This window comes from Motacilla alba, chromosome 3 (assembly GCF_015832195.1).
Source record: "Motacilla alba alba isolate MOTALB_02 chromosome 3, Motacilla_alba_V1.0_pri, whole genome shotgun sequence".
Lineage (NCBI taxonomy): Eukaryota > Metazoa > Chordata > Aves > Passeriformes > Motacillidae > Motacilla > Motacilla alba.
In genome coordinates this window covers 63,639,964-63,667,552 of record NC_052018.1, presented here as the reverse complement: position 1 = coordinate 63,667,552, position 27,589 = coordinate 63,639,964, and the positions used below count along the sequence as shown (strand labels likewise).

The 27,589-nt window shown below is 41.9% G+C and overlaps 1 protein-coding gene across 13 annotated transcripts in view; it reads right to left on the bottom strand.

The window, feature by feature from the left end:
• Positions 1-1,587: 1,587 nt before the first annotated feature.
• NHSL1 (NHS like 1) overlaps positions 1,588-27,589 on the bottom strand; it is a 176,929-nt gene continuing 150,927 nt past the window's right edge. For 7 of the 13 annotated variants that reach the window (XM_038130370.1, XM_038130372.1, XM_038130377.1 and 4 more), the window contains 5 exons: positions 26,088-26,280; positions 21,067-21,198; positions 8,895-12,305; positions 8,235-8,364; positions 1,588-4,764 (listed from right to left, as the gene is read on the bottom strand). In XM_038130370.1, the coding sequence (XP_037986298.1) occupies positions 4,041-4,764; positions 8,235-8,364; positions 8,895-12,305; positions 21,067-21,198; positions 26,088-26,280 (4,590 nt within the window). In that variant the 3' untranslated portion in view covers positions 1,588-4,040. Of the gene's footprint in view, positions 4,765-7,771; positions 7,824-8,234; positions 8,365-8,894; positions 12,306-21,066; positions 21,199-26,087; positions 26,281-27,589 lie in introns of all 13 variants that reach the window. The other 6 variants (XM_038130371.1, XM_038130373.1, XM_038130374.1 and 3 more) reach the window with 4 other exon arrangements.

Sequence of the window (27,589 nt, the reverse complement as noted above, 5' to 3'; positions counted from 1 at the left end):
CTGTACTTTCTCAGTAATCTCCTTGCTTCACCTTTTCTGCCAGTGCCTTCTTTCAGGCCAAGCCTTATGCAGGAACCAGCATCCCAGTCCTGGTTTCTCAAAATCCTGTCTTCATCAAATCCACTTCTTATCCAAATCTTTTAACTGATATTCGGTAGCCTTCCAAACCTCCTCTCACCAAGCTATTGCTCCTTGCATAACCTCCACCATTTCAATTAAGGTAAAAAGTTCTCCTTTCCAGTATACAAACAGCAGTGAAGGCTTGTAAATGCCCCAGGGCCTTGTGAATGTATTAACAGAGTCACTGGAGGGCTCTGATTCACAGGGTTATTGGGAGGCTGCCTACATCTGACAGCACAGCTTTGAACATAAAGGAACGAAACATGAAATGAGTTAATACATGGCAGAATTTAGAATAAGACTGAAGCTGAAAACCATTCCCAGTAAAACAGAAACCAGAAATTAATCTTACATCTAGCTTCAATAAAGATTTGTGTTTTAGAGGCAAACTGTAGACCAGCTGTAAACTCCAAACAAACCCTGTGACAGTATGATGCATTAAGCATCAGGATGACAAGTCTGCTTTTTTTCTTCAGCACAACCAAGTTTGCATACGTGCCCTCCTCTCCTTTTGCGCTGGATGTCTTTAGAAGCCATTTGCTAAATTTAATCTACAGTTGTAGACCAATGAAACCTCAACTGCAAAACCTCCCTATGGAGGAACATTATTGCCTAATAAAGTAACTTTGAAGTTGTAAGCATAACAAAACAATTAACCTGTTCTGCCTGCAGGGAGACGACATGGTGACACCTCTGTAAGAAAGTTACATCCCAAAAAGTTACCCAAGTGAATGGTATAAGCACCATTAAACATAGTTCAGCACACTTAAGGTATTTCACTACACCCTGTACTGTGTAAAATGTAGTCTTGTAGCAACATCAGTAGGGCTGCATAAACGCTGCCTTCTGCACGTTTGCCAAAACATAAGCTTTAGCCCAAGTTCACCAGATGTGGGTTTTAGAGGAGCATCAAGGCTGCCTGTGGCCAGAGAAGAAATTCAGCCCGTGCTACACTCAAGTTTAATCTCATCTACCTGCACTGAGATCGTGCATTTAAGCTGGGTTTTTCCCAAGAGTTCCATATACAGCCCACAAAAACTGGCAGCATCAGCTGGCCATCACCAGGGAACAAGCTGGCTGTGCTCACCCCCACAGGCACTTGATGCAAAAGGCTGCAAATGGCTGCAGAAGCTGCAGGCACCAGAGCTACAATTTTGCCCAGTGCATTCATTTTTCACTTAGATGATTCATCTTACATTTCATCTGTAAACAATAAACAAAGCCTGAGTATTATTTATTACACACTATCCTGTCAGGATGGTGGCATGAGGACTGGCTAGCATCTAGCATGGCTTTCTAAGGAACAGCACCTGCTGTGAAAAGGACTTGATCCTTTCTTGTTTCATGAGATCAGCTGAGCAAGACAGACCAAAGCAACACTGGCAAGATGTTTAGTGCAAAACATTCTGCCACTGCTACCTCTTTGTAACAGAATGTAGTTCAATATTAACAATACTTGAAACAATCTACTTTATCCAATTAGGTTTTATTTTAATTTTAAAAATCCAATGGTTCTTTCAATATAGTTATCGTATGAAAATGGTAGAAAGTTTGCTGCGCAACAGTTAATACCACCCTTGTTCCACTGAGTGCAGCTGGATTCAACTTGTCCATGTCACTTCTCACTCATTCTGCTTATAATCTGGTTCTCCAAGAATTTTAGTTTTCTGGGATAGGTTGCAAGTAGGACAGAAGTAGTAGGAATACTCACACAACACTGGAAAAAGCTTAGGATAATTTAATTTTTTTTAGTCTCACAACTGAGATACCAGAATGGGATGGATGTGTGAGTACACTTTAGTTGTGTCTAAAGTGAATTAGTAAATTTTGCAATGAAAACTGGAAATTAGTAGCTGGATGCATGGATGATGGCATTCAGTGGGTTGCCATACGCTGTGGGACACATCTTTTGAAGGAGATTTTAATCAACTCAAAAGACAATATGGCAACTGGCAGGCTTTTACTTTATTGAAGCGAAGTCACAGCATTTTCAGCACTATTCCCCTCTTGTGAAGGGAAGAGTTAAACGAAGGCCCCTGAAATTTACATAACTAACAAGTAAAGGATTGAAGAAAGAGATTACAAGCATATTTCTCTAAAATAAATAATCTACAAAGAGTGCTTTTCCTTCTTAAAAGCAATCTAAAAATGTAAAAATTCTACGGTAAGGAGATCAAAAGATATTTTAACAACTTTCAATATTTACAAACAATACAAAAACTGCGCATGCCATCAAATGATGCAAAATTCTTATTAAAAATTAAAAGTTTCATTCCTACCAAGAACCAAAAACTCCAGCCAGTATTTCAGTTTTAATTAATGGTCTTCTTTACAATTGGAAAACCGTTAAATGTTCTTATTATCTGTAAAATATACAATAAAAATTAACCTCACTAAATTATTAAGGTTAAAAAAGAAGAGCAATACTGCAGGCAAATCAAAAAGGAAAGTAACCGTAACTTATTCTTTGGTAACCAAAAGTTAGCAAGTATCTGTATTTCAAGTGATGAAAAGTAATAGTCTCCCCATTTTGACAAATGAAAGACAGATTTCCAGCAAAACACAATTCCCAAGTTTCAGTTTCAGTTTTGAAAGACGGGCTCCACAGACAGCTTTGTAGTGCAAGTCAAGTTCCTCTTTTTAATTCAGAAACACAACTGTCTTGGTTCCGGCCAGGACAGGGTTCATCTTTTGCAGTAGCCAGGAGGGGCTGTGGCCAGGACACAGAGGTTATTCTACACCACCTCACAACACTGCTGGGAACAAGGAAAAGGGGCAGCAGATCACACATTACCGGGCTCTGTGTGGTGAGCAGTCACCTGTGAGCCATTCACCTTTTTTGTGCGCACTCTAAGTGTTGTTGGTGTTACTGTCCGTTTTCTTACTTCATTGTTGTTTCCAGTAAATTTTTATTTTATCAGCCCCCAACTTTCACCTTTTGTGCCTCCAATTCTCCTCCTCAGCCACCCGCAGAGGTAAGAGGGGAGGGGAGTGAGTGAGCAGGTACATGGTTTGGAGTGTTTTGGTGGGAACACTAAATTGGGGAATAGCATTTCTAAACCATGACAGTAACCCTTCCAAATTCTGGCATCATTCATCCATCCCCCACTTTCCTGATGTCTGCTTGCACCCCCCACGCACATCCAGCTGTTCTAGTTCTCTAAGGGAATACTCCAGTCAAGGAAGCAATTCACCTGGAAATGTGTGTTTCACCAAGTGAACGTGTGTGGCTGCATAGCAGCTAGTAGTGTATTATAAAATCAGCTCCCTTTTCCACCTTAACTACACAGCTCATTTTCCCTCAGGAAAAAGAATTAAAAGTACAGTACCCTGGACCAAGCCATAACCTGGTGAGCTCACTGCTTGAGCAGGACACGCTTCATCAAATGCTGGGCCATACCCCACTAGGGGGCCATGTAACCCCAGCAGCGACCCTGCTACCTTCTCTCAGAGGTGAATGTGCCTCATTGTGCCTCCCTCTGCTCAACGAATGCACTACGCTGCATCACTACAATGCTTTTGAACCAAACGTCCACCTTGTACCACAGGAGCCTTCCCATTTCAGGCTTATTCCTAAATTTTGCTTGCACAATTGCAGTCTCAAGAAAAAGAAAAATTTCACACCCCTACAGACTCTGAGAAAACTTCCCCACCCCACCCCACAAGAGGACTTCTAAGGCTTTACACAAAAAATTCATTTCTTAACATTCTTCAAGCCACAGACCAGTCATTCAAAGCAAGTGCTCCCCACCCCAACCCAACCATGCAGAACCATCGTCACTTTAGCATTTAAACATACACATGCAGTTCGTGGAATAAATGCTCAGCAAAGTAACCTTGTCCTGGTCTGGGCTTTCTCCTGGAATCTAGTCCCCGTGATTTTCTAGACTAATATCCAAAGCCTTTTGTCACACTGCATTTTAACTTTCTTCAGCTGAAGAGTTTAGATACTTCCTTGAAGCACCTGGTTGAGTCATTAAGTCTACATGGGCTGGATCCAAGGTCTCCTTGCAGCCTGCCTCCTCAGCATACGGGAAGTCATTCATGTCCATTTCATCACTGTTAAACATATCAAGCTGCCCCTCTTGCTGCTCTTCCAAAGTCCTCCGGACCCTGCCCTCGGACTGCTCCACCACTTCCCCATCTCCTTCACTAATGACAGTCATGGGGCTGCTCTGGATGCGGTTGCGGACGTTGTACTTGCTGCTGGCAGCAGACGGGGGTGTCCGTGACCGGCCGTACCTCGTGCCAGAGAAGGACATGCTCCTTGGCATCAGGCCCTCACTCTTGGCCCACTCCTCCTGGGCCCGTTTGCTCTTGCTGGGTGAGCAGCTGGCAGGGCCGTCGGAAAGGTCAGCGGGGGCGTCTGTCTTTGTCCGATGGAACCGCGGGTCCGTGTTCTTCAACATCTCTGCTGCGGACATGCGGGAACTGGTGTCACAGCGGCTCCCTTTTTTCAGCAGCAGGGCTTTGAAGTTGTCATTGCTGGTGCTGCTCTTGCGAACGCTTCTCTGGATAGATCCGGCTTGTTTGAGGGTAGCTAGATTTGGGGAAGCACCAGTGGGAGTTACGGGGGGCGACGGAGAATGGTTGCGGGTACGGTCGTCTTCAGAATCTTTACGGCCAAGGACTTTCCTTTTGGATCTGAGTTTGAAACACACACACAAAAAAAGAGGATGACACAGAAATGAAACTTTTTACCTCCTCTAGTTAAACTCAGTTTAGAGGGATGACAATGAATTTAAGCGAAAGCAGAGACAGGGAAAAGGGAGAAGTGCTCTAAATCTAAAGCATGAGTAAGAACACCACCAGAACTGTACAGGCACTAATGCAGGTATTGGAGGTATAAGATAAGTTTTTCTTTTTCTGCAAATCTGGAACAATGAAACTACTAAAACTGGCAATACTGATGTTCAAAACACTTTAGTAAATTCAGTGAATCGGGTTTTCTGGAGTCAGTATTCAACTGCTCAGACTAATATGCTATGAAGATTTATACTCCATGCTATTTTTCTGTTAATCTGGGGACTTGATTCAAAACATGTCATCTAGAGTATATGGGTTGTTTTGTTTCATTTTACGATTTGACACTCTCTGAAGAATTAGAGCTGTAGTTTAGTCCTTCAGAAAAAAGGACACAGCAAAGCACTGCTGTGAAGATGGAGAAAAGGGAGCCACATGTAAATTCTAAATTAAATTATTTAAAAAATCCCTCCCTAATCCAAATATTAAATAAATAGAGAGAAAACTTTTCCAGCTCCTCTCAATATGCACAGACAAACTTCACAGTTATGTTGGTGCTCTGTCATTGCAACTTTCAACTAAATGAAGGAGAGACCAACTTCCTGACAAGAAAGTTATCTTTCCAAATGAAAGAGCGGAGTGTTTGTCTATTTAGATGTGAAGTGCAGACAACACACACACAAAAAAAAAATAATTAAGAGATAACCATGGAACTGGGAATATGTGGAAACTGGACTTTTATTGCCTCATTTTCACATTTCTAGAAATCTCAAAGAAATGTACATGCCTGGTAGCTGTAGTACAGCTGCTTTGTTTCTTTGCTGACTGAGCAAGAATTAATTAAAAAGGATTGTATAAAGCCTAATTTTAAATATGGTATTTTGGCAGAAGTTTAAAACAAGTCAACAGACTTCTTAGAGATATAAAATTATCATCCTATAAAACTCCATATTAATTTTTATCAAGCATGTGTTCAATCCAGACCATTCCCCTCGTAAAACACGATTTCTACTTAATGCGATCTTTAGCTTTACTTTCTTAAAAGCCTTAAGATTTTGCCAAAGCAAGCTCAAATGTCTTCACGCATTGCATGCTATTGATAATTAAAAAACCCTGAAAACAAGGACGCAGGATCCATCAGCTGAGTAGGTGGCAGCAACAGACATTGCTATAGGCTGTGCCAAGACTTTGGAGGGATCCTGTCTCTCCCCTAAGTGGCAAAGTTTATGCATAGCTCACTTGTGATGTCCCCACAGGCAGCTGTACCAGCTGTTATTTTCAGCAGCTGCTGCTGCCTCCACCTGTCCTTCTGGAATAAGAATGTAATACCAATGTCCATTCAGCCTGAGAATGAATGGACACAGAAGACAGCAAAGAGATACAATGATGACTTCAGGAGCAGCCAATGTAGGAACCTCATCTAGATTTAACTGTGCCTCAGTGCTGTAGGCAGCAGATGATTTTGGTGCTTGGATGCTCTGAGAGTCTGTATGTGAACACGTGTGTGCATTTGTTACAGGGAAAAGCTTTTCCTTCATTAGGGTTTTGGCTGCCTATGGATATCTTTAAACACTGCAGTGCTGGGGCTGTACTGTTATCAAACCCCAAATTAAATTGGAACCAAAAAAAAGAAATATCAGTTGCCAAGATCTGCATGGAAAAGACTGTTATCCTAGCTTGGAGTGATCTGGTAAGACTGTGAATGCAGTGCAGAGCAGTCAGTTTGCTGCCAGCACCTAGCCAGCTTTTCTCAGTATGTATGAATTATGGAAGAAACTTGAAATTAAGAACCAAATTTGGTTTTGGTGGCTTTTCAGACACAGATAGGGTATATGTTCATACAAAACTATGACTTAAAACTTCGGACTCTTCTTCCTGTCCTTAATGCACATACCACTGAATTTCTTAGCTTACTCCATATTATATATTCAGGAGTGCCAATTACTGAAATAGTATCTCTTAGAAACAGTGGGGGAAAATCAAAACCTTTTTTATTAATTAGCAACCAAGGAAGAAAGTGGTTCAAGTCCAAAGCCAACAAAAGCAAGGTCATAATAAAAAAATGTGTCAAGCAGTTCTAAGTATGTCACATCCAGTTCCATTGTCCATTTCCCCACAAACTCATGAATTACAGTTATGTGCATATACACACAGAAATCCACTCTCTATCTGCATACATAAAGGAGAATGGCTACTGGCCAGAATACCTCATTCTAAAGCCAGATTTGACACAGTTCTAGAAAGTGCCATGCAACATGAATGCAACAGATTGTTTTCAGAATGGCTCATACAGGCCAAGTCCTAAGGGGTAACAGTAAATTATAAAAAGTCAGAATCATATATATGTCGTTTTTTGTAATGTCTGGAAAATACTTGTTTAAAAAAATGAGAAAAAAAAAAAGTATTTGCATCCAAAATGCTGCAGCCTCCCAGCCGCTCTCTTCCCGTCCCTCATTCCCGATGCACAGATGTGCAGACTGACTGAGCACCTGGAGAATCCCCCACTCCCTGGCAGGGGGGCGGCCCCTCCGCGGCTTGCAGTGCGCGGCGCAGCCACGCGATGGCGCTGGCGCCGCGCCCAGCCCGGCCCGGGCGGCTCCGGCCGCGGTCCGGGAGCGCCGCTCCAAGGAAGCCCGCTCTGCCTTTGGGCGCTCCTGCCCTTGGGGCTTTCTTGGGTTTTCTTCTTTCTGAGCACCTAACGTGAACAGCACATAAATCTAGCCGCCATTCGGGATGATTTTGTTTTCAAGGGAAATGAATAATGCCATTAATAATAGAGCCAGTATTGCACATTCCATTCATGAACCAGTTTGACACAAAATACCCGACCTTAGGCTGGATTATGGCAAACTATAATCCAGCGTTTGCCATATGTTTTGCCATATGACTGACATGTTGTGTTACTTGCCAGTTTCAGCCACGCTTGCCATGAAGCATTAGCGTTGAGCCTCTGTCCCAAACTGCACCATATAAGCAGCGAAGAGAGTAAAAAGAGATGGAGAAGAACGAGAATGAAAACAAAAAGATACACAGAAAAAGCAACAGTAGAGTTAATATGGCAGATTGAGAACAGTACAATAAATACTAGATGTAAATTGATACTTTAAAGGGCAAGGTATTTATAATATAATGTACATCTATTTAATCTGCTTGGGTTTAGTTCAGAATGGATTAAATACATTTATAAAACAATAAAATGCAAGTTCTTTTCCTCATCTTTTTCACATATAGCCTTAGTAGAAAGCTGATAAATATGTGCTTTCTGTTAAAGCCATGACTGTTGTAATTGGGCTTTCAACAAAACAATATTAAATTTATTTCTGAGAGACCTACCGGACCTGACAGTACAGGAAGGGCAGTTTCTACAGTACCTGTGAATGGCTGCAAAAAGATCCTCGGTAGTCCTTGGTCTTGCTGGTGTTGCCACTCCGTCTGTCTCTTCCCCATAACTACTGCTTGGCAGGAATGAACTACTGGCTGTGTCTGACTCAAACACCTCCACTATGCAAAGAGAACAAACAATACAGTCAGTCTGTCGTGCGAACCCCACGGGCACATAGTCCTGAAAACAGCCCTTGCTGCCTCCACGGAGAAGCATCAGATGGACTGAGTGAGTGCAACGCTGTCATTACTGTGATTTCAGACCAAAGCTTGCCTAGGGAACTGCAGTGCATGAAATACACGCCTGTGCTTACTTACGCATAACAGGCACAGAACAGTAACAAAAGAAAATTTGTAACATTTCCACTAAAATGCAAAACCAATATTAATAAATTAACTGCTTTCATAGCATGCTTTAATACTAGCATGGTTAAATAAAGCATCGTTTTCTTTCTGTGTCTGCAACAATGAGAAGTCAGAAAGGAACTGTATGAAATGTCATACAGTATTAATCAGATCCCTGCAACTTTCTTTTTTTTAGTAACAATCACAAGAAGTTCTGCCCTCTACAGAATGCCACCTCAATGCTAGGATCCCCACTTTCTTCAAAATAGCTACTGCTGCATCTGAATTAGAGAAAAGAGACTCACCACTTTCGTTCTCTTGAGATAGGTGCCCGTCAGCGTTACTGCCGCTATCTTGGCTGCTGCCTGAACTGCTTCCTTCATCAAAAGCAGACTGCTCCTCCTGCCTGGGTTCTTCTTGAACTGGTGATGCAGCAGGCTGTACCACAAAGACATTCGCTCCCACTGTCGCAGAGAAGGTGAATCCAGCAGCTCCTCCCTCAGGAACCAGGCTGCCAGAGTCCATCTCGTTAGAACCGAGTCCATCTGTAAGACAATTTCTCACCTCCTCAGAGTGTGCATGCACAGCATCTCTCTTAGTTGGGCTTCTGGCAGTATCACTCACTTCAGCTGCTTTCTCCACTGTAAGGTCTAACTGTGGAGGTGGTACCAGCAGGAACAGTTTGGGTTTCTTTGAAACAGGAGGTGGTTTCTTGCTTGGCAATACAACCTGAGTCTTGTCAGGAGATGCTGGTGACCCCTGAAGTAACATGCCAGAAGGGAGGTCTTCACTCTGCACTGAGGACTCAGGTGTGTCATCATCAGTGGCTGACCCCAGAGCATCACCTTCAGATTTCTTTAGACCTACTGTACTTACAGGCTTCTGATCACTGTCAGGTACAGAGGTATTATCAGAGAGAATGAGAGGAGAGCCCCGAGACAGTGTTTGAACTGCATTTTTAAATGAGGCGCCTTGAGTTTTCACTTCCTCGTCGCCTAAGCTGGTAGTGAGTTTTAGTGAGAGAGATGGCTTTAGCAAAGACTGTGATGATGAATTTACAGTACCCTTTTCCTGAGAGGTGGTTTCAGAAGCAGATTCAGTTGATGATTCACCTTCTGTTGATTTTTTCACAGACCTCAACTGCACCATTTGCAGTGCTTTGGTGGTTACTAATGGCATCACAGGTCTTGATGAATCTTGCTTGTTGAGTGGCTGTTTCACTGGACTGTAGCAAGAATCCTCCTGGTTGCGTTTCTTAAAAGAATACTGTGGGTATATTGCAGCACCTTTTGTTATTTTGGGATCAAGCGGTGGCGCAGGTGGCGGGACAGCCAAGGGGCAAGAAGGAGGAGGAGGAACAGGGGAAGAGAATGAACTGATGGAGGCTTCTTGCGGAAACCATGGGACAGTCTGAGCAAAGGTAGAACTTACACTGGCTTCTGGCGGAGGAGGGGGGAATGTGGGAGAAGTCGACAATGGTGACAGATCCATTACTTCTGCTGGAGGAGGAGGAGGAAGAGGAGAAAGTTCAGGGCAATGCTGAGATGTTGGAAGAGGAGGTGGTGGAGGAGGTGCACCAGAATCCAGAGGAGGGCTCAGGGCAGGGTCCAGTTTCTTCACACTCACACTCCCTTCAGTAGATGTATTTGAAGAAAGAGAAGTGGATGACGAAGACATGGAGACTGAAGACAGAAGAGAGGACTTCCTTTCAGGCACTTTAGGCTTCAGCTTGGATTTCCCATTTCCTGATGATGCAGACTTTACAAGTACAGGCACTGGAGTAAGCGCAGTGGGTGTATTGGACTGGCTGGAGTACCCACTCGATGGCGATGTGACTCGGTGGGATTTCTCCGGAGAAGCACTCTTTGGTTTGGCCAGTCCACTGGGCACTTGCGGCACAGAAGCCCTTGAGCCATCACTGAAGTGGCTGATGCTGTAATCACTGAGAGCAGATGAAGTACTGGCAGAATGGGTCACTGGAGACTTCACCTGGTCATCTGCTACGGCAGCATAGTCGCTGTAGTAACCCCACTGGTCAGCATATTCTGACTTTATGCTACTTGTTTCACTCTGGGAGGGAGTGACTGTGCAGATGGAGTACAGGTTTGGAGCAGTGGTGGACATCATGCTGCTGCTCGCACTGACCGAGCTTTGGCTGCGGGAGCGCAACACCCAGGGATCCTCATAATCACTGCAGGGGCTCTGGGAAGGGGAGCTGCCATTTTTGCACTTGAGATTCAGCTGCAGAGAATGCTGGAGAGTGGCAATGAGGGTTTCATCAAGTATCTGTCCATTAGATTGAGCTTTTTTCTTAGGCATCCTTCTGAGTGAGTCTGTTCTGGATGGTGGCAAAGGTGGTTTCTTTGCCTTTTTCAGTGAGATGTTTCTTGCGAGGGATTTGTCACCTTGGCCTGAGTGGTCATCCTGAAGTTTCTTCTCCTTTCCTTCAAAGACATTTATCACACTGTCTCTGGGATTCTCAAAACCATTAGTACTGTTGCACGGCATGTCTGTTTTCAGTCTGGACTCCATATGCATGGAGCCATAATAGCCATCGTGATCCACGGAATACAGGGAAGTAGAATCATCCCTGCCTGATGTCCTCTCCAGGCTACTGCTGCTCAGGTTGCTACCGGGCGTGGCACAGCCTGGTGTACAAACCACCTTGCGTGAAGGGGTCTCGCTGTTTTCTGACGACTTGTACAACCAATGCTCCGTGCTGCTCACTGCTGCCTGTGCTCGCTCCCCAGAATAGCTGGATTCGCTCCGACCATCGCTGTCCTGGGAAGGGCTTGCTAAAGCAGCAGTGTTCCTGCAGCTGTAGCTCATGCTCTGAGACCCAGCCTCTGCATTCCCAGGAGTGCTTAGAGAGACAGCAGAGTCACCAAGAGAAAGCATCATGACAGTGTTAGATGGGATGGTATCTGAAGTCTGTGAGTGACGTGTGGAGCTACTCTCACTCCAGTTACCACTTGAAGAATGGTGATCTTCTTTCCCACTTACTGCACTGCTGGCAGCAGGATTGTCTCTTGGATTTGGAAAGGCAGTGGAGCTGGACATTTTACTATCCAATGATCCAACACTCTGGGCAGCATGAATAAGGATAACTTCCGAGGAGGATGACAGTGTTGCATTGGGTATGATGCTTGTTGAGTAAGTGGCATGAGGAGAGACCACACATGCTGGGCTTGAGGACTTCTCGCTATCACAGCTTCTCACCTCTTGGGACTTTGGCCTTGACGGGGTCCCCATCATGGGATTATTCCTCAGATGCACAACACTATCATCCACTTGCAATTTACTTATCTGGTGGGGTAAAGTGCCAGCAATGTCTTCTGTCTGCCTTGACATCATGCTCTGTGTCTCATCTAGGGACTGCAGAGACACTCTCGCACCAATCCGAGGCAAGCTGTGAAAACCTATGTCGTTATTTTGGCGAGAAGCAAATATAACTGCAGCAGAATCACTCATCACTGACATGTTTCCAGATGAGCTGGAGAACTGAGACATCTGGGCCGCAATGCCTTGTCCTTTCTGTGCTCGTATTCTTCTCATTGAAGGGGGCACAACTTTAACTTCCTCTGTCTGGCAGCTGGTGTCCTTGGTTTCAGAGCGCTGCATAGCGGAGCGATAGCTGTCCAGTCTCCCTAGCGTGGAACAGTGATCCGGGACATACATTGAATGCCCTCGGAAATCACTTTGGCCAGTACCAACTGCTGGAGTCAAAAATAAAATAATTATTTCCTGAAGCGCAAATTCTCACTCATTTTAAAAAAATACAGCAACCCAGTAAACTGCTCAATCCCCATGCTCCTGCAGGTTTATGCCTTCTGAAGAAGAATCTGCAACAATGGATTTTGCAGAGACATCGTGTGTTTTCTGCATTTCTCTTCCCTTTTTCCTTATTACCAGGAACCTTCTGCTTACAGAATCGTCTGTGTTCCTGCCGCACATTCGACACATAAAATCCTCTGTTTATGACATGGTAATAATTTCCATAGTAATCAGTTGTGTCAGAAACCAAGTAGTACTGTTTGACTTCCAGTAGGCAACGCAGCAGGAACAGACAAAAGCCTGAGAAACGTGAAGTGTGTTCCCATGCTAATGCCTCATGCTAATAAAGAAAAGGGGAAGGAAATCTGGAGACTAATATGAATAAAAGGATCTACTTTTTACAAGCATTACACTTCAGAAAAAAATATTTCAGGAGACACAGATAGCTCTCCAAGTCCTGCAGCCTGTCTGAAAGAATGCTAACACATGGAAACATGCATTATTTTATCACAAGTAATACATACACTATAACAGCATTCATATAAGCATTATCCAACACTGCAAAGAAAACCATCAGATTATGTTTCTCCATACAACTACTTTCTATTTATCATAAAGGAAAAACACTAAGACCTGGGGAAAAGAAACAGCTGGTATTGATGGTTGTTTCATCCTCAGCATCATCAGGAAATAAAAAAATAACCACTTTTTTCTAAAAGAAGGAATGATCACATATTGGCAAAACTCCCCCCACCCCCAACTTTGAATACAATGGAAAATCAGTTTTAGTTCAATATATAGTTATCATTGGGTCAATAGAAAGGATTCTAGGGCGCTTTTAAATTTACAATTTTATTGGTAGCTGCCTTTTAAAACTACAAACCAGAGGACTGCTTTAAAATTAGTCTGTGTAAGGCTGTTGCTTTTGAATTCAGTTGCATTGCTGTATAAATAGCAAGAGAGAGGCAGGCATGCTTCTGGAGATGCTGGTAAGGATGCTACACATATGTCACTGTGGGGGAGAACTAGTTATTTCAAGTCTCTGCCTTAGTGAGTCTCAGGAGCAATAAAGTAGCATGCCTGAAAGGAATGTTCTCCTTTCATATTTACTATATGAAACTGCATTGGGAGGACAGGTATTTTATCATGCAGCTTTAAAAACACCACTTGAAGGACATTTAATCATCCTCATTCTTGGCAGGCAAAAGAGGCATTTAGGGTAAGGAAAAGAGGGTTCTGAAAAGGCTACAGTTAAAGCAGCACACACAAAAAGATTGTTTACTTCTTTTCCTCAGGCATGTAAGTAGTCTTTCAGCAGCTTGAAGCCTAGTTAGCTTGCTTTGTGAAAATTCTCTTGCTCTCATAAAAATGCAGCCTCTTTCTGCTTCTGGTAGAGATTTGCTGCAAAGCTAGATACTCAGATCCTGGCAAATGTCTTGGATAATCTAATACGAGATACTGTCAGAACAGATGGACTACTGCAGCCAAACAAGAGAGGGATTTGCATATTCTGTATACAGTTATTAAAAACTGTACAGTAAGAAAAATAATCATCCTTTCAAGGTATATTTTTTTCAATGGAATCAGTGCACCCCTTTGGTTAAGACAGAGAAAAACATTGAAATAGACATTACAAATGTTTCTGGAACCATGACATAACCGACTTTAACTGCTGGTCTATTAAAAATATCTGGTAACAAAAATCTGCATGCTAAGATATATAAATAACCAAAGAGATGGGGTATTTTTCTTCTTCTGCCACTGTGAAACACACACACGCACACAAACACACATGCAGACGAGACACAAGGATTGTGCTGGTGGAGAATGAAGCTGTCAGCACTACAGCAAGTATCTAATACTGTCACACACTGACCTGTGGCTGAGAGCATTTGTATGTGGTATGTGGTGTATCTGTACTGTATTCACAGAGGAAGCATGCACCCTCTTTCACAAGCAGTATAATGCACATGGGGTGTTTTATGTCTGTTCAAAATGTTACTGCTAGAGAAGGTAAATGGTGAAGTGAACCAATGCTGGACTTGGTAACCTCACCTTCTCCTTCCGAAACAAGGAGAGTTAGAATCATGTATTGGGACATTTATTGGTAAATGCACAGTGATATCTGAAAAAGAAAATTAATGGCACTGAATAGAGGAGGCCACCGATGGCTATACCAAAATGCCTGGTGCAGCAGTGCCTGCCCCTTCCCTTGGCACACACCCCAACAGAGCCTGGGCACTGCTGGCTGCCCCAGCCAGAGCAGTACACTAAAAAGAGGGCAGCATCGACAACCAGCTGCAGGATGCTGCCGAGAACCAGTGATTACCCTGGGTTTGTTACCAGAATAGATGTCATTTATGGTCCAGCCTAATATGCTCTGAGAAACTGCATAAATTGACTCAACAGCAGCAAATGTTCCCAACCTCAATACTGCAGGGAAGCCCATCAGGGCAAGTCTTCGCAATGATGTGAAGACTGGCCTCTTCTAGTTAGAATGATTCAGAGCTCAAATAAACACAAGATTATGGAGGGCAAGACAGCCCAGCTTCAGACATATAAACTACAGGGCTACATCCTTCAATCGCTCTATGGGCTATGATCAGGGAAGGGATTTTGCATTCTTGTTACTATTACAGGAACATAACTTTGAGGTTTTAAATTTTGGGTTTTTTTAGAAAAGCAGCATATTCTGAAACTCTGTCAGCGTTGGTTTTGGCTTTACATGTGTGCACAATCTCATGCAAAGCTGTGAGGATTTACTCTTTTTATAGCTCCGTTTTCTGAAGAGGGACAACAGAAATCTGCAGGGGAAATGGTTCAAAAACCAACTAGAGGAACATTTAAGACTCAGGTATACTGGTAAAATGCTGAGGTGATCACGATTTTGGTGAAATTCAGAGGAGGGCAGCAAGGAGTATTTTATTTGCAATTTACAAATGCACTGTAAAACCCTCACTCACTTCCAGAGTAATACTGGAAAGTAAGGATTTTTCAAACCCCCTTAAAATCTTTGTTGGTACTACAGCTAGAAGACAATCCCATTCTAAGGGGCAGCTCAAACCTTTGACTAAGTACACTGATAATGCTAGGTTTGTCCGAAAACACCTACTCAAATAAACAGCAGTCAGAAGATAGAAGATATCTGTAACACCAAAATCCTTGAAGAGAATCCGATCTTTTAAAGAATACCATCCATAAGTCCATCTAGTTACAGGGACAACGTGTGAGCAGACAGCAGCAAAAAATGCTGCAGAACGAGACATCAGGTTACAGATGCTGAACATTATGAAGTCAGAAGTAGCTGCAAATTGGGTGCATGATAGATGTGGCTGAAAGTAACAATTGTCCTGTCTGCCTTTTGCATTATCCTGTGTCCAGCAGCACTGCAGTGAGTGCTAAGTCCACCACAGGAGACCTGTACCTATGCTCTTTTCTTTTTCATTACCCTACTATGCTGCACATCTCTCCTAATTAGGGCAAATGCTCTTCACTCATGTGCATGTTTAGTGCAGGCTCCAGCAGCTAGTAAAGAACAGCCACTCTGTGGACTCTGGTAGTCAATGGTGTTGCTCATTAGAGAGGACAGGGTTTGGCAAGAATGACAAATTTGGCAAATCTGATGGAGAAGAAAGTGTGTCTGTATATAATCCCTGGGGGCTAGCTACCAGCAGCCCTGCTGATGTGGTGGCACCAGCAGCTCGTTGCAGAGAATCACATGAAAGGTCTTCTGCATTGAAATGAGCATGGAAAACTGAGAGTTTGAAAAGATAAACAGCGTGTGTGTTGGTGTCACAAAGGAGATGCCTGTTTCAGTGAGAACAAAGAAGTAGTCTCTCTTACCTTCTGACTAACCATTTCTAATGTAAGCACTTGTCTCTTATGCCACAGGCACATTCCTAAGGCGTGTTGCTCTCACTGCCTCCTCATGCCCCACCTAGCAATCCTTCTGCAAACCTGGTAAACTGGCTAAGTCACTGTGCAGGCACCATAGTTTAGTGTTACAAAAGAGATTCTTACTTTGTTTTATCCCAGCAATTAGAAACTGAGTGATTTTAACAGACACTCAACAAGAAACAGACAAGTACGCTGGGCTTATGGGAATTTTAAGGAATTTTCACTGTGCTCCGTGAAGCATCTGTAATCTCTCAGTGGGGAAGAAAAATATTGCAGTGAATCCTGTGAAACTTTTCAGTACTGCCAGCTAAAAAAAATCCGGAATACTTGCACATATCACTGCCACCCTGAGAGGGAGAATTCTGATGTAAATATCAGGAATTCAAGTTTTCTTGATTCTGTTCATTTCTCTAACCTAACAGCCTCTAGTGAAGTTTATATTCTTGGCATCTGTGTTTTTCATCCTCCCATTATCAATAAACAGATTATACCTGCTTTTTAACACCTGATCTATAGATGGATAGTGCTGGAAACGTACAATCGTGAAAAACTACAGGTAGAAATCCTGTGTTAGTCAAAAGGCACAATAACTTTGAAACAGAGATATTCTCTCCAAAGACTGATACAGTTCCAAATAGAAGCAGGTGCAGAATTACTTGGCTGGAACAGCTGGGTATTTGTGTGGTATTTCTGTAGGACCAATGGGTATCTGGGACTTTTCTTACCCATGGGACCTGTAACTTGAGTGACCGCTAGCCCTGGAGGGAACTAACTGGAGAAGAGTATCAATTAAGAGGCGTTTTTAATAGAACAGCTGAGTTTCCAAAGATCAGAAGGACTCATTTGCCCCCATGTTGCTGAGATGGAATTGCTTCCTCTCAGATATGTCAATGGAGAGCTTCAACAGTCCCAAATGATACCTGAGATACCAAGTGGTAGCACCAGGGGTCTGAGCTGCACAGCAAGCAAACAAATGAAGGACTGACAGTTGAGGTGTCAGGTGTTTCCATCCCAATGACTGACATGAGATCCTACAGGTGAGAGTGAGCTACTGAAAAAGTGAGGTAGGAAAATAAGCTGAAAAAACTGAATGAGGTCATTCTGACCCTTTGAACTTTAAGGTCAAGAAGGGGGGAAAAAGTACATGGGGCAAGAAAATCACAGAACCAAAAAGACTATGAATTGCATCTGTAAGATGTAAAAAAAGGATTGGATCTGTAAGATGGAAAAAAAGGGGTTAAATAATCCAAAGGGAGTACACACAAAGCCTAAAATTAGAAGACATTTTTGGAAACCAAGAGGACAGAAACTTTCTGTTGTAATGAAAAAAAAACCACATCAAAACGCCTGTCAGAAGAAGGAGGAATAAAAAGGTGGAAAAGTTGAAGATGTTTTCCTGTCCCCTGTTTTGGTGAGGTATGTTTATTAGGAACTGTGGTGGAGCTGACAGTCAGGTTTGAGACCTGCTCCTCCTGCAAGACAGGGAAGGAGTCTGGGACACCAGAAGCTGCCCACTGGTGTCTGGGACTGCACTGGTGCAAAGCTCTGGAGAAACACTCACAACCAGGTAACTTGGAACTTCCACAGAAAGAAAGTCTGAGCCAGACCCTAGAAGACTGACACAAAGAAGGGACCATGGAAAGCTGGAAAGAATTTTGCTGTCTTTACTTCATCTGGAGAGTTGGAATGCGTGAAGGGAGCTGATGATAACCAAGAGCCAAGAAATGAGCAAGGCCAGTGACAGGTTCTTCCAAAGAGGTGCTCATCTCTACCAAACTTCCGTTTGGCAATCATCTTGTCTGAGGGGGGAATACAGGTTTGCATATAAGGTACCATCTGAAGAAGACATCTAGGGACAATGGATAATGGCAACAGAGCAGAGAAACCAAGAGCCCTTGAAGTAAAACGTCTCAAAGTTTCTTGCTCTTTCTGCCGCTTTGACCCAACACTGACTCCATTAAATATGTACGTAATATTTATGTTCTGTAAGGCAAGGAAGGTAATTCAGAAGTATGCAGAGCTAATTCTTTTTCACTGCTGTGTTTGGCAGAGTCAGAAGAATGCTTTGCCTTCTCCTGTTACTTTGGTGTCACTCTGCTAAATAGAATTGAAAGGGTGCTGCAGTTAAAAAGCAACTTGAAAAAGTAACTTCCATCTCTAAACTGGTAGACACTTCACATTCTTACTGTGCCTCAGAATCCCATCTATCACGCTGCATTTTATTTATGCAGAATTTTTAATGCAGAGTTTTCCAGTCTACACAGAGAGACTGGTTCATCGCTGGAAGACACCTGTGAAAACACAACAGCATTTCAGTGCTAAAAAGCAGGAATGTTTAAAGATACTTTGAGCACACGGGTGAAGTTAATGTTTCCTTTCAGTATGTCTGGCTAAGTTCTATGAGGGCACCACATCTGGTGAGCTCAGGCCAGCAGCCAGTGCAGGCTTTCTCTTCTGCCTGGTCTCCTGTTCCAAAGGACCCAAAGCAGCCAAGGGAGAACCCCAGCAGCTTGGCCTCACAAAAGTTCTTCCAGGCTCTCTCACAAGAAATGAAAATAGTCCAAGCCTGGTTGAAGCTTTGAGGTTCTCTCAAGTTTCTGCTTCCTTCTGAAGGATAAACAAGAGGTTACAAGAATCTGCTGTATATGTTGGTTATTTAGCCTGCACACAGCAACTCTAGTGTACCAAGGGATTTTAATCTTTGTGCAAATATTATAGCCATTCACAGCAATGCTTTAGGGGAGAAACAAAGGCATTTATTCAGCTGAAACCACAGGGAGAATGTCAATAGGCATAATGCAATTGCTTGATTTGGAGTTTAGTCCGGATACTTGTTCCGATCAAATGAACTGTGGAATGTTTTAAAACAACTCGTTGTTTGTTTTGGGACAGCGTAAGAGAAATAGGGAACGGACTGCTACAGAAATATTTGGGGAGTGACAGGGGAGAAAAGGCAGAATGTGCACTGAACAGGGATGGAGGAGACTTGCAGCTATTCCCAGCCTTGCCAGCAGCCTCGTGGCTGACTGCCTAGGTCCCTTCACTGCAGCATGTCTGGTTTCCCCAGGTATAAGATGAAGACACTATCACTCTTCTCTAGAGCATCTTCTGTCTTGTGATGGAAAGCAATATGCTAAGAGGATGGATACTGCCATCATAGAGCTCTCCTGGCATACAATTTGCTCCCGGGAAGAGATACAACCACCATGGAAGTAACATGGAGCTCCTAAGACAACTTATGCCCTAAGGCAGATGGCTGAAGCCCTATGTGCCTGCAGGTAAGGGGCAAGGGAACCATCCAGAGAGGCCTACTACAGGGGGATATTGCCAGTCTGCAATTCAAAATAGAAGCCAAGGAAAACCTCTAAGCAGTGCAACAAGAAATGTGCTCAGCACAGACAAGAAAGATGAAAATCAAGGTAAAAACTTGTCAGCCTTAGTGAACAGATTGGCAAAAGTCATAAACTTCTTTGAAGGTATTAAGTGAAGAACTGTTTTTAGGATAGATGCCAACTGCATTCTCAGTTTACTCCACCAAATACAACTACAGTTGATGTTTTCAAGCATGAAACATCTTTTTGAAGTGGTCACAAATGTAACCTTTACATTTTGTAAATGCTTTCTTGAGGCAGAGGATTCCCATGGCAGGGCACTGTTTCATTGCAGATGCTGAAGGAGCACAGTTCCACTCGCAAACTTCTTTGCACGTAATTGTCTGTTTCTTGGCATTCTCTGTGCCTGACCCTCTAGTTCATTTCAAACCCATCCAAACGAGCCACAGATTTTTGCTTCTGTTACTGAAAAATCCAGAAAAATAACCAAAAACTGAAAACATAATTAAAGAAGAAATAGCTGCAACATGCAAGGTAGTAAAACTTACTGAAATCACCAATATATGAGATGATTTCACATGTAAAGCACCAAAATTAAGTTCTGCCAGACTATTTTAAAACATAGTCTTCATCTACAAACAGAAAACAAAAGGGGGCGTGGGGTGGGGAACAATACTTTTATCTGTGAAATTATAATCTGGGAAAAACTGAAATAATTTTAACAAAAATAAACAAAAAACACACAATTTAAATCAAAGAATTCTGCAAAAAGTGTCTGAAAGATCTGCCAAAATTCAGATTGCTTCATCAGCTTTGAATTCCCATCTACTACCAAGTGAAAAGGAGATAGGTCACATTTACACTACCTCAGGCAGTCCTCCTTCTTAATAAACGCAACTGGTCTGGGTTTATTAGCTATCCCATATATTCTAAAGGAAAGTTCCCTTTCCTTTAGAATATATGGAATAGCTAATAAACCCAGGTAAGTTACTGCCCATCATGTAATGCTGATACGTAAGGGGTTGCCAACACTGAACTGGAAAATAGGTTTTTCAATCTTGATGCAATCCTCGGCAGAGTCAGGAAGGCATCCACGAACTGATTTAGTCCACTAAATAATTACTCACAAGCCAATACATCTGCCCACTTCAGCTTTGCTTTGGTGAACACCCTGGAGAAGATGACCAAATCTGAAGGAAAGCATTAAAGTCCAGGCACCTTACATCCCTGCAGATTTTCATTGTACCAGTACACCATTTTCCAAACACCTTGTTCCCTTGAACAGATGGAAGTCAACAGATTAAAGGTCCCAGCTTCCCAATGCAAGAGGTGGCAAGGAGGCACACACATATTTGGAACTGAAATAGGCTATCAGACTGTATTTGGTTTCATGAACACTGGTGATGTTATTAGTCAAGTAATGATAAGCAGTGACAATGAACAGTGGATGGAATACAGTTCTGATGAGCCATACCTAGCTCCTTTTGTATGTTGTCAGGGATTCCTGTAATAGTCTTTCTCCTTTTGACTTTCTTCGGCCGTCTTACCACCGTGTCTGTGTAAATTAGAGACCGCCGAATGCTGGCTTGGCGGTCGAAATTCTCCCCTAATACATGGTAGAACAAGCAAAGCAACATTACTTCCAAGCACACTGACATCATGCACTTTCTTCCACTAGTTTTGTTGTAGAAATGGAAAAAAAGGCATTAATAAATGGTGTTAGCTTGGTCCTACAATGAAGGTTTACACCAAAGGAAGATACAGCACACTGTCACAGTAAGGCTTTAGACACAAATATCCATTACATAATACTCCATGTTTTAAAAGGAATTTTGACCTCCTGAGCTCAATTCATATTTGGTGAGAGCAGCTCTAATTCCACAAGGAAAGAGAATCCCTTGCTTTTATTTGGCCCTTCATAGCTTTTTCTGTTTTGTTAATTTATTTTTAAGTAATGAGCTGCAGAAAAAGCAAATCTGCTCATGAAAATGAAAGATCACAATGGTTTATGCAGGAACAGACATTGCTATTGGCAACAGCTATTACGATGCCTTTGCACAGCTCCATCATTAATTCGCGTGAGGCCCTTTTTTTCATTCTGACTTCCTCTGAACCTGTCAAGTGTACTGCATTTCTGGTGTTGATCTTTTAACACGAATATAAATAAGAACTATGGAGCACACAGAGATCAAACTGATCTCCTGGACTCATAAATATTTCAGAGGAAAACTGCTTAAAATGGGAACTTTACAAATGATTATAAAAATATACAATGCCAAGAGCTAAAAAAAATGTGTAAGTGCACTTTGCCAGACAAAGCCTTATGATGACCATGTGCTGTATCATAATGGAACCCAGAAGCACCACTATCATAAAGCAGCTTTTCTTTAGGAATTCACTTTTGTTTAGAGGTTTATAATTTGGTCATTTCACTAGCAGTAAGATAAAGACTGCACTATAGATCATGAGCTAATTCTCTGCCACTTTAAAACTTAAACAGCTACCCCCTGTACCTCACATGTAAGTTCCCTTTTTAGAAGTTTAAGCATTTTAAAGCACTGCTCAATGTCCTTTAGATGATCCATTTAAAACTCAAAGGCAGGAAAACCTTGATATACTTTGCACACTGTTTTTTTTCCATTTTATACTTATTTTGAAAATTGATGACCAAATTATTTACCTCTAAAAAGTGATTAATGCACGATAACTAATACATCATAAAAATGACCCCTGGGTGACTGCACATCAGTACGATGTGTGTCGTGTGAGCAGCATAGAAAACCTCATTACCTCTGTAACAGTTAAAGACACAGTCATATATTGAAGTATAGCATGTGGACTTGTGAAAATGCAAGAAAAAAAAAATGCAGCATTTTCATTTACCATGTTGTAAATATAAAGACTCTGACTCTGTTTGACCGGAGCCTTGACCACGGGCCGCACTTTTGCTGAGTGGAATCCTTGCAGTTACAAAACACCAGTTTCATCCAACTTTTGGATTGAATGAAGTCAGATTAAGGGAGGAGGGGAAGCCCATGGGAACTATAAAATTGAGAGCTATGGATCCCACTGGCTTAGTAGAAGTCCTGAAATATTGAGACAGATTATCCACTGTCTTGGGCAGCACCATTATTAGGATGTTAGGACCCATATGGGCAAAATTCAGGACATTAGGTTGTCCTGTCCTGCAAGATGATAAAAATAATTCTAACCACATTATACAAACCCAACGGATTTGAAGGAGAAAGTTTTGCATCTCTGAACATATCTTTATCCACTCAAAGGCTGACAATCATGCCTGAGATGGTGCGCTACAAGAAAATTGTAATGTAGCTTTGAATAAAGCCCTGGAATAAAACCCAAGTGGTAAGCAGAGGGTGCAAACAAGGAGAGAGTCTTTTACATGAAGCCTCAGACAGCACAAACAGGATGGCCATGGAGAAATTATTACTGTGTCAAATGATCCACAGTAACTTGTTCCAAATGAGCTACCTAAAAGCTAACTCAACCAATCCATCTTTAATGGCTTTTGATACACAAAGGCCACGATGCAAATCTGTAGGATTTCGAAACAGCAACTTCAGTGAAATCCAACAAGCAAAATCAGAATGTCTCAGTCTTTTTTTCTTTCTTCACTGTCATCTTTTTCATTTTAGAAAATATCTATGTCAATGGTAAATGTATTTTACAGATTTAAGAACATTTTTCTCCTTCTCTTACAGGTTTGTAACAAATCATCTAGGTATTCCTTATATTCATTATTCAGTTGTCTCTCATGCAGTATGCTCAGTTTCCTTGGATTCACAGAAAACATTTAAGTATGCACTTAAATCTCACTGAAGTCAGTCAAGCTGGACTCAAGCAAATGCTTAAATATTCTGCAGGCTCTAGCCTGGCACTGATCACCTCCACCATAACCAGACTCCTCCATCTGGAAAGAAAGTTAGTTCCAGAAAGCCCATGAGAACAGCCACCATTATATATATATATATATAGATAGATCTTTTAACCCACAGGATATATGAACGTAAAGACTGGCCACCACTGAAAAATTCAGTCCAACTCCTTCCAGAATAAAGCTCAGCCCAGGCACTCTGAGACCAAAACTGCTTCCAAATCTGGATGTCTAGTCAGCAGCTTGTAAGCCTAATGCAATGCCCCTGCACCTTCAGGCTATCCAACAGATTTTTATGACTACTGTATTAGTTGCAATCTGTTCACCAAAGAGCCCTGAGAGCTGAACTCATGGAGCATTTATTGCACAGCCACGTGAGAGGCCTTTGTAGCAGAATCACCACTAATGCACTGCTGAAAATGTTATCAATTGCCAGCAGCCTCTTCAGAGGTTAACCTTTTATTTCATGCCAGGAGTAATAAAACGGAAGTTTTTTGACCTCTCTTCTGGGAGAGTAAGAAAATGAGTGTGTGAAAGAAAAAGCCAAATCAAAACAAAAATCCTCAATGGTTTGTTCTGTGTTCTGTTGAACAAATGGCACATTACTTGTCAGTTTTTATTCCTGCCTCGTGCAGTAACATAAGGAACTTCACAAAACAAAATTACTCAGTGAGTGGGAGAAAGAGGAGGGGAGCAGATTGTGACTTTTTAAAAGGAACAAGGACAGCAGCTTTTTCTGTACGTTGTGTGTGGCTCACAAGCTTGCCTTGTTTCACAGTAGCAATGCAATTATTTCAAGGGAAGGGGAATGGTGGATCCTGGAGACCAGATCACATGGTGCAAGAGCAGTCTTCCTTTAATACCCTCCCTTTCTACCTCTTCCAATTACCATGTTTAAAAGGGAGTAAGTGCTCAATCACACACTCCAGAAAAGTGAGATATAATATACATGTGCACCATTTCTATCACAAAAGTTGAGAATTGTTCAGTTTTCTGGGTCCGGGCTAAACAATTCAGGGGACACAAGCTTTGCTACACCAATCAAATTATGCAGGTTGAAGTCACAAGCATAATTTATCCAAACAAGGTAATGTTCCACATGATGCTGAATTATAATTCTATGAGTTATTTGATCCCTTTACCTCATTTTTCTTTTCATCTGTTTACTTCTCCCATATCTTCTGCAGTATGCAGGGTCATTAAATCAAACAACAGATAACTGTTTCCCTAAGTATACTGTGTTCCTGCTGTCACAGTATCTAAGCCCTACTCAAACTTATTGATTATGTCAGATTATCCGTTGCTCCGATAACTTGGCCTTCTGCATCTGTACCCTAAATTCCCTAGATAATACCAACTGGCCTAGTAACATTTCAGAATTGCATGTATTTTCCTTTCATTACTTTGCCAGAGGTGGGGTATTCATGATTTCATGTGTTCTTCATCTGTTTACTTCAAATACTTTCTGCTATTTAAGGAATAACTTCTTGTTGATTTCTCAGAGCTTGCTGATGTTTGTTACAGCTGTCCTGCTCCTATACTACTAGAATATTTAAATACTATTAAATAATACTAATTAAAATACTAGTTTATAAAAATACTGGTGAAAAAAGCATTGGTAGTCATGAAGGGAAAGAGAACCTGATTTACTTTCAAAACAAAACCAAACATTGCAAGCTATTGATTGTCAGAGGAAGCATGGAGTCAGAGCACGCCATATGGTATTTGAAATAAATTGGATATTGAATATCATCCTGGCTTTGGCAGGCAAGCAGTCAGTTATTTGAATTAACTAATAAGAGACAATCTTGATACTGTGCAGAAAAAAAGGGATTATTACACTGAAGTGATAATTCCATCTTTGACAGAAATTCTATTTTATGCACAACAAAGTATCTATTCAGCATTAGGCTTTAATGTAATTTATCTTCCACAGAGTGAGAGTTCTGCAACTGTATTTTCAAAATGAAAAGTTAATACACAGTTCATAACAAGAAGATGTGGACTATGATTATGTAAGTGGAGTGTCTTACCTAGACCATTGCTCAAAGGTGTAGCATCATTAACTTTTGCTGTTCTAACCCTACTCTCCTTGACACCTAAAACTTTTGTTGCTCATAAAAATTAGACCCTAGAGCTTTTTTTCTTGGTTTTTGTAACATTTAGTCTTTGGAACACAGAAGTTCCTGACAACCTTCCTTAAATAAAATTCCTAGAAGAAAATCTTACAATATCATCAACATTGGATAAAACATGATTTTCAATTACATATCCTCAGTGCAGTCCACAGCAAAACACTGCTATTTACCAGCCCTCTTCTTGCACTTCGTGACTATCTAATGCTGTTTCAAGCCCACATATTTTAACTATCTCCATTAATGACAATTTAAGGGATTTTGATATTTTCTAATTAAGTTCAGATTTAGACTATTAAATTCTATTTAGACTATTAAAACGGTTTTCACAGAAAGTCGTGGTAAGCGATTTAAAATTCATGCATTGAATAAATGAGTGTCCAAAGACTAGCCAACTGTACGGATCCCCTTTGATCTCTGCCCTCCCTCATCAGTGTAATGCAATTACTGAAATTAAAAGCCTACCAGTCACATTAATAGGAACCACATCTGTTTGGACGGCTTGCGCTTGTTGTCGCATTTTCTCTTCTGGCGTTGGCAGTGGGAGAGACTTAGTCCAGTTGGTTTGGGTGTTGATATCTGATAACTCATTAGTAGCTGGACTTTTAGGCCTTTTGATGGTAATAAGCTTTTCTTCTTCAGGGGTAGAGACAGGACACTACAAACAGAAATATATACAACACTGTGAGTTTACTACTAAAAAAAATAGGTAGGACTATGGTATTACTAAGGTGTTGCTGCTGTAGTCAGCATTGATTGCTCATGGAGCAAAACACACCCTCACAAATATCACACTCTGAGCTACATAAAGAGAAGTTTTAAAAATACACAAAAAATACACAATAAAACATCTAGTTTGCATTTTTTCAAGAAATTTGATTAATCTAAGGAATGTATACCAATGAAGGAGAAAGGAGCGGTGTTGCGCATAGCAAAGCACAGTAACTAATTACACCTTACACACTGACACTGCAGCAATTAACCCCTCTCTCCCTGCACCAAGTTTTGCCTTCCCTTCCCCTCTCACTTCCCCATGCCCTATTAGAAGATATTTGAGCACTGCTTTGTTCCTAGGTTTTTTTGCACTAGGTTTTACAAATGCGTAACGCCTCAGCAAGGATCCTGTTATCAAAAGACAGATTTCAGCAGAGCACAGTAAAAGAACCAATCAGCAGACTCCACAGAATCATCAGCCATGGACCAGTGAGGTAAGCAAGTAATTTTGCCTTGGTCTTGGAGAAACTCATGCCACAGTTCAAGGGGTTACTCATTTTTCAGGGGTAAAGCACTTAACATTATTAGTAGCCACAGAGCAGTAATTTTAAAAGTCAGTTCTTCTCAAAGTGGCACTTTGAGCCGCATTCAATTCCACTAAGTGTTTTATTTAGGAAAAAAAACCAACAAAACTCGACCAATAAAACAAAAATCTTTCTGCATGAGAAAAACAGGTCGCAGCATCCCTCCACCAAAGTTCTAAGCCAAAAAAAACATTTCCTTTTGGGGAGCAAATTTGTTTTCATTACAAGGTCTTTGCCTGCATGCCAGTAATGGCAGAGAAAGCCATAGAGCAGATTTTTACTGACAGGACAGTACTTGTCCATCACTAGGGCTTCTAGCAGGTGGTCACAAACCCAACTGTACCTGAGAGAAGCAGCAAGGCACTCCAGGGAATCCCAGAAACAGGAGAGGAAGGAAAACCTGGAGGAAAACCAACCACAGACTCCTCCCGCCCCCAGACAAAACAAGAATGAGAACATGGAAGACGAGTTGCATAGCATTTGCAGCACTAGCAGAGATTTCTCTGCAACCTGCCGACTCCTCTGCTTCAGGAGTTTGCTTTGGGACCTTCCTCCCTACCACCAGACAGAATTACCCCTCTCTTTTCTTTATTACTCTCTCCCTTTGGAAAGTCAAATACTACTCAGAACAGGGTTGTCAGTAGTGGGCCACTGCCTCTTCCCCCCCTC